The sequence below is a fragment of the Papilio machaon genome, chromosome 11, assembly GCF_912999745.1.
Source record: "Papilio machaon chromosome 11, ilPapMach1.1, whole genome shotgun sequence".
Taxonomy (NCBI): Eukaryota; Metazoa; Arthropoda; class Insecta; order Lepidoptera; family Papilionidae; genus Papilio; species Papilio machaon.
The window spans coordinates 3,998,671-4,006,825 of NC_059996.1; the positions used below are offsets into that span (position 1 = coordinate 3,998,671).

Consider the following 8,155-nt stretch of genomic DNA (forward strand, 5'->3'; position numbering starts at 1 on the left):
ACTACGCGGTTGTAATTGTAAGACATAATCTAAGTTGTTGTTGATTATAGTAATAGATGTCGTATTAGTATGTAATTTCAAGTTTTTTAAATCAATGACTGCATCTAGTTGCTTTAACAAATCATTACCTATGAGTCCATCATATCTTTTATCGACGTCATATAGATAGAATTTATGTTCGTCGTTACTTTGGAAGGTTGGAAAAAGGGGTATTTGTGCGACTTGGTTATGTTGGCTTGATGAATGTGTACTGACTACTTTAAAGGGTTCGTAATTAATGTATTCAGGAAAATATTGGTAAGCTTTTGAAGGGCTAAGAAAGGATCTTGTACTACCGGTATCTATCATCATTTTTGCATTTATTTCTGGTATATAAATATATGGGAGTTTTAGACTTGGGTCGCAATTTAACTCTATGTGTTGTTCGGGAGAGAGGCTTGTTTCTCGAAAGGGTGGTTTTGGTCAGTGTTAACTTGATTAGGGTTGTTCATACTCTCGTCGGTATCATTTTCAATGGGGTATTCATCGTAGTTGTCTGTATTGTATTGATGTTGCTCATAGTAATTGGGGTCGTAATAATAATCTTCGTTTACGTAATCTGATTCCGTAAGTTCGTTGACTTTAAAGGCATTATTGTTAAGTGGGGCAGTTCGCATTGATACGTCTGTTTGAAACTGTTGTGGGGGCATGGATTTATTAAAGGATGTCTGTCCTATTGGGGGTTTATAACCGAATTGTTGTTGGGTTAACTGAGGGCGATAGCCAAACTGTTGTAACTGAGGGCGGTAGCCAAACTGTTGTAACTGAGGGCGGTAGCCAAACTGCTGTAACTGAGGGCGGTAGCCAAACTGCTGACCTTGGGGATGATTACTAAAACCTTTTATTGGTGGCCGAAACCCAGGTTGAGGTAAACGGAAACCGGAATTTTGATTAACGGAGTTACCAAAAATTTGTTGCGTTCTACTTGGCATTTGTTGCATGTTAGGCTTGTAACGTAATCCAATGGGTGGATGCGATGGCATTAAATGATTCGAATGTTGCGCGGGCTTAGATGAAGATCCATACATTTTATTTCTTAAAGTATATTGATCATGGAAATTTACTTCTTCAAGGACCACACTTAATGCGGCTTCTAGTGTAGAGGGTGATTTTAAACGCACTATACGTACCATATTCTCTGGCAAATTATATAAAAAGACGTTTAAGGCCGTATTATTATAAATGGCAATTTTAGCAGTTCTTAATTCCTGATTTGTATGGGTATTTACTTTTGAAATTAAATTAGATCGTACTGTCTGAATCCTATTACAAAAAGAAAGGTATGTTTCGCCGGGATTAATTTTTAAACTCTCAAGTTCGATATTTATACATTCTTCACTTCTAGGATCACCAAAGTGTTGCTCTAGTAAATCTTTTAGTTGTGACCATGTCACTATATCGTCTCTTTCAGATAATAACGCGGCTGCATTACCTGATAAACGGCTAGTAACAACGTGGTATACATATAAATTTTGTTCGTCATTACCGCGATATCTTTCGATTACATATTCACATTTTTTTATGTATAAATTTAAATGTCTATTATCTCCTTCAAAAATAGGGATGATTTTTAACATTGTCTCGGGAATGGGCTTTATTTGAACTTCCATTTTTATAGCACTTAAAATTAATTACACAATTAAAAACTAGAAATACACAAATTAAATATAAAATAATCACACATGAAATAATGTTATAACTTAATGCTACAATACCATACAACGATGTGGAGTTGTTATGGCTAAAAACCAGATAACGCGCTACCGAGAAAAGTCTTATCTCAAATAGCACAATCTAATAGACTTAAATTTCTAACGAAGGATTTTAACTTCAAGAATATACATGGAATAGGATGTTAAGGAAGGCAAAAAGTTGTACTCACCAACCGACTGCTAATCCCATGTTGACACCACTAGGTTTTACTCGAAAAAGACAAATTTATTTGATTTAGGAAACGCTCCAGTATTAATCGCGTCGCACTCGCGTAAATTCAGGCAAATTTGGATACCCAAATACGAAAGACAACACTACTGTTAACGAGCGTATCCTGTCCGCAGCGCCAGTCTTGTTTCTATATGCCCTTAGTGTGTTTTTAAAAACTAACTTTATTTATTAAAACTATTAATTAAAAAAATACATTTAATTAAGACTTATAAACTACTAATTAAAGAAATACATTTAATTAGGACTTAACTAGCGAATACGTCCTGCCGATTCGAAGGCGAGAACAATATTATCTAAACTAATGAATACGTCCTGCCGATGTGAAGGCTAGAACAATATTAAAGGTTTGCTTACTTCTAATCGTTTAGGAAGTTATAAAGGAAGTTATAATCTAATTTCTTAAAATTAATGTTAGTAAAACTTATAATCTAATTCCTAAAACTATGACGCTGCACCTTTAGGTACAGAGCCCTAATCTAAGGCTGAGGGGCGAGCGTCCAACATAACTATCTTTTATACAGATTCCTTTTTAAAACTTAATCAACTTTTGCTAGTGATACAAAACTATTTTTGATGTCTTTTTGTTATTTCTTCGCTATATACTTAAAGTAACTATTTATCTAAAAGGGTAGCTATTGCGGATTTAATAGCTTTCGAAATAACACGGCTCTCAACCCGTGGCGTAAAGATTGATTAAGCTCACATTTCACGAGTAGTCTGTAAAAATAACCAAATAAATGTAAGCTCCAACGATCATAAATCCTTCTTTACTATCCGCGTATTCTTCTCAAATTTAGTTGGGTTGAGTTACATCAATTTAGACTAATAGTAATGTACATCACATTTTTCTTTAACGCTTTGTATTCGTTCAAATATTCGTATGCTTTGTTGAATTTTCTTTTGTAATCTGTTGATGATTTATAGTTAGATATAACAATAACTAGCTGATATAGCATATATCACAGATTTAAAACATATTGTACATTTACCCTCCGCGTAAACAAGGTCAAAATATAGCCTAGGATTCTTGTAAAAATCTTCCTTGTAAAAATTTTTGTGGATCAATAAATTTTTTTTTATTCTTGCTGTTACTAGTTAAAATAGCTTATTTTGAAAAGTTAGAGGGAGCTTTCAAGTTATCGAAAGACATTTTTGATAGGTGTAGTATTTTGTCAAATATCTTTTGCAAACTCCAAGGGCGATTTAAAGAATAAAATAGTTACAGTTTATATATTGATAGATTACTCGGGTTCTTTTTTTTAACTTATCTGGCCTTTGATTTTTGTGGCCAATATTTTCAAAAGGAGGCTAGATCATTTAGCCATTTTCAGGTCTGCCGAGTTTTATCTAATCAAAATATCTTTCGGTTATATACGTTAGATAAGTGCTGGGAATATCATTTATAACTTTTTACAACGCTCTTTGCCTGCCAAGGTCTACAACATTATTAATAGATAAATCAATTGTCTGGCTGCTGTTAGTGGAAAAGGAACATATTTTTCGGGGCTGCTCAACTTAACATTTACATGTTACAATTGTTAGTAATTTCTACAAACATAATTTATATAAGTCTTATATTAGGTCCTTACATATGAAATTGGCGTTTTTCGTACTGGCCACTTTAATCACGAATTTCTCCTCTTTGGTAAGGAATTCCAAATTCAAATTTGTACAGCTATAGACTCATGTATTTGTGGTTCGATGACCGTCATTCATTTGTTTTTTTTCTTCTGTTTTTTTCTGTTTGCGTCACTCATTTTACATAATGGAAAACTTAAAATATCGCATTATTTACGAGTACGAGTTCCGCCGTGGCACTAGTGCTGCGGAAACGACTCGAAGGGTGAATGATGTGTATGGCGGTCGTGTTGCAAAAGAAAACACAGTTCGTTTTTGGTTCCAACGTTTTCGTTCTGGAAATTTCGATCTGCAGAACAAGCCCCGTGGACGGCCTGAGACTCAAGTTGATAATGAAGAGTTGAAGGCTATTGTTGAAGCGGATCCATCGCAAACCACGTCCGAGTTAGCTGCAGGCTGCGATGTTAGTGATAAAACTGTTTTAATTCACTTGAAGCAAATTGGGAAGATTAAAAAGCTTGAAAGGTGGGTACCTCACGAATTGACTGAAGCAAACCGGCAAACGCGCGTCGACTGTTGCGTTACATTACTAAACCGGCACAATAATGAAGGTATTTTAAACCGAATCATTACCTGTGATGAAAAATGGGTTCTTTACGATAATCGGTAGCGCTCAGCGCAATGGTTGGATCCTGGCCAGCCAGCCAAATCCTGCCCCAAGCGAAAATTAACCCCAAAAAAGTTACTTGTAAGCGTTTGGTGGACTAGTGCCGGTATTGTTCATTACAGTTTTCTCAAATCTGGCCAGACTATTACGGCTGATGTCTATTGTCAGCAATTGCAAACCATGATGGAAAAGCTAGCGGCTAAACAACCTAGGCTGGTCAATCGCTCCACGCCACTGCTGCTTCACGACAACGCTAGACCACACACTGCGCAACAGACGGCTACTAAATTAGAAGAGCTTCAATTGGAAAGTCTAAGACATCCTCCGTACTCCCCGGACCTTGCTCCAACAGATTACCATTTTTTTCGAAATTTGGATAACTTCTTGCAAGGGAAAAAATTCAACTCCGATGGGGCAGTCCAAATCGCCTTCAAAGATTTTATTGATTCCCGTCCGACTGGTTTTTTTAGTAAAGGGATCAATGAACTACCTATGAGATGGCAAAAGTGCATAGAAAATAATGGTTCATACTTTGATTAATTAAATATATTATATTAAAAAATATTCGACTTTTTGTTCCTCCCATACAAAACGCCAATTTCATATGTAAGGACCTAATATTTGTTTAGTGGCTATTAAAATTTGTCGATTTCGTTAAAATTGTAACCTAAACAATCGCTTAATAATAATCTATATTATTTAAGTCACTAGGCTAAGTCTACCAACGCCGTCAAAGTCACGTCAACGGGAACGAGTTGACGGAGCACAGGTAGCGACAATACATTTACTATAGTGGCTTGTCCATCGCACGCCCGTCACAAGAGCGCCGTCATCCCGGCCGCCGATATCGTGCGTAGATCGGCGCTACCACTAGAATGGCGAGAGATTATGACGGGCCAATGTGCCGGCCATACAAAACAGACTTGTGCATGCCCACCTCGCCGGCGCCGTCACGTTGTAAACGTACGGTTATTGTTTGTTATTATTAGTTAGTTGATTAAAATAAATAATGGCTAAGGAATTCAAAATGATATTTAATCATTAAAAGAGCTAGTAGAAAGTAAATAATGTCTGTGGGCCAAAACAAATATAACGAAAAAATTCCAACGAGATCATCGCTGTGAACAAATGACCGCCGTCACGTCATTTCGATCTCGGCCAGAAATAATCTCGCGACGGTGCCGGTGGCGGTGGCGGTGTTGGTGGACAAACGCTCTAACACACACATAAGTCCGGTTACAGCACCGACTAGTTTCGGACCCGTCGTAGATTATTTTCAGGGCGAGTATTTATCCGGCTTTATTCGCGGTTACGTTACGCCAATACAATAAAGGCCTAATTAATTCACGTTTTCAAATATGAAATTTTATATAAACTTAAAATGTAATGTATATGTTACTATTTACTATACACAGTTACTATACATATAGATGTAGACCGAGCTTTTATATGATGTAACCATAACGTATTAAAGCTATACTAAATATATTATTGCTTTTTTATATCATAAGGTGGCAAACGAGCAAACGGCCACCTGAATTCGCAGAAATAGCGAAACGAACGCTGCCCATGGACATTAGCAATTGCAGATGTGTTGCTTTCCTTTAATATTGTGTCTGTTTAATATGTAATACATGAATTTATCAAAATAATCAAAAAAATTAGATAATAGGAAAACTAGCCAAAAAAAGTAAACAGTGTAATCTATATACCGGTTTACTTAAGCACAATAAACTTCTAAAAGACAATGTAGTCTTAGGAAGGTATTTCGTGTTATAGTAAAATATATAGCAAAACATATATCACCCATCTTTGCTGGAAAAAATGCCATTCTTGTCTATTGGTAGTTCTACAATTATATTTATTTTTCCCGAGACTTTTATGCGGAGCACAGCGCCATTTACGATCTCTAAACTCTTTATGCTTTCATAAAAATCGGATATTTACATGCTTGAATACAGCATTTGTATCCTTATTTATACCAATTGCATTGTTCTGAAACAACACGCTTATTTAATTATAAATAAAAAAATACGTAACTTCTTTGAAAAAGAATGAGATCATTTAAAGTGAATTAAAATTTAAAATGTCGAGCAATCTTTCAAACGCTACATGTAATGAAAAGAACTGGCAGTCGTAACGAGCCACAGTTACCCTTGCCATCTATAATGTTCTTTACTCGTTTTATACACCTAGTTTAACTGTGGTCAGCTCTTATGCATGCTAACATTTAGACCAATTACCAGAAGTCTAAGAAATAGCAGCAGTCCAAAACCAAGTGTAGAAAAATTATGAAAGTAAGTTAAGGAAGTAATGCAACGAAACAAGAAGAATAATGCAACAGAATAAATAGAAATCACAGTAGAAGAGAAAGTTACCAATGTTCCAAAAGGCCATAAAAAATCAGGCGGATAAACAAGCAAATGCATTGGATCATATTTGCAGTATGTCCAACCATTTACAATAAGTAATAAAAACCGCTACCAGATGCTGAAGTCTTAGGAAGCACTGGATTCAAGAGGCCAAATGGCCAAAATAGTGAGACTAAAACTAAGGACATACCGTACTACAAAACATGTGTAATATCTGATGTGACACTCGTGTGCGATAGTTTGGACAATAAAATATAAATAAAGACAATACCAAAAATAGTGTCTCGAATAAATATGCTTGGAAGCGTAGTAGCATCTACCTCGTATGTAATATAAACAAATAGACAAAATATAGAGAAATATTAAGAAATGGTAATATAGTTATACACTCGGAAAAATCATAACTTTAAGAGAAAAATTATATAAAATGTAATAAAAAATGTAACTTGTTAAACGTAGCTAAATATATAAAAGTAATTAAATATTGTATAAGTAAAATTAAAATCATAACATAAGAATCAATGTAAACAAGATAAAACACAAAGTCTCATAAGATCTCTGACCTATATTTATCAGAGGTAAAATGGAATAAAAAAAACATTTTGACCTATTGTACATTAGGCGACGCCGCTAGGTGTCGAAGATTTACGTTGCCTTGTACAAAGGGCCTTAGAGTTTGGTACATCACTATGTTTTTGTGTAATTGGAAGTTTCCACGTTGTTAAATGTAACTTTTTTTTGTGACTGAGTTGTCACTGTTTGCCTTGAGGAGGCATTAACAGTTTCACCGGGCTTGAGGTGGCCGGGCGCGGATGGCGTTTAGCCTAAACCTCGTTTAAGAGTAACTAGGCTCGAGGGCTCCATCAGGAGCCTCGGCTCGGGCTGTTACTTCATTATTATTGCCGGATTGGGTGGTCACCGAGCTCTTAATTTAAATGTAACGTTTGTCAGTGTCACTTTGAAGTTCTGGGGAGGTAAAGACAAGATTTGTGCCCTAAAAACCGATATTGACTAAAATATTGAGACTTTGCTTGTACACATTATTTTGACTATTGATATTATTCCGAGGTCAACTAGTGAAACATAAATTCGTTCAAATAATTTCTAGCATCATGCGATTTCATTTTCATATTGTATTAACAATGCCATCATAGGGGGGGGGGGGGTTAATTTAAATTTGACCCAAATAAAGAGAGAGATAATTAAAATAACAAAGGCATATTTTCAAGGAAAACACAATTGAACAAATTTTACTATGTACGCTACGCGTCTTATAAAAAAAAAACTTTGCGGTAAAGTAATACATTTTTCATTAAAAAAAAAAGCCGATGCAATTTTTAACAACTGAAAACACGTATTCAGTTTAACAATCTGCATAACTGTTGCTACCAGGTTATTCGATGCGTTGGCAATATTTTGCCGCCGGAACCCAAACCGTAAATACGTTGACAGTTCGGTTATTACCGTTTTACGGCATTCGTAAATACGAATCCTCCATTCAACCTCTAGTATTTCTCTCGTAATCCTAACTTTTTTCAATAATAACAAGCTTTTT

General features: G+C 35.5%; 1 protein-coding gene across 1 annotated transcript; it reads right to left on the reverse strand.

Moving 5' to 3' along the window:
• Nucleotides 1-413: 413 nt before the first annotated feature.
• Nucleotides 414-1,716, reverse strand: LOC123721411. Its single transcript, XM_045680094.1, has one exon. The coding sequence runs from the start codon at nt 1,647-1,649 to the stop codon at nt 414-416; it is 1,236 nt and encodes a 411-aa protein (XP_045536050.1). The 5' UTR covers nt 1,650-1,716.
• Between the last annotated feature and the right edge of the window lie 6,439 nt (nt 1,717-8,155).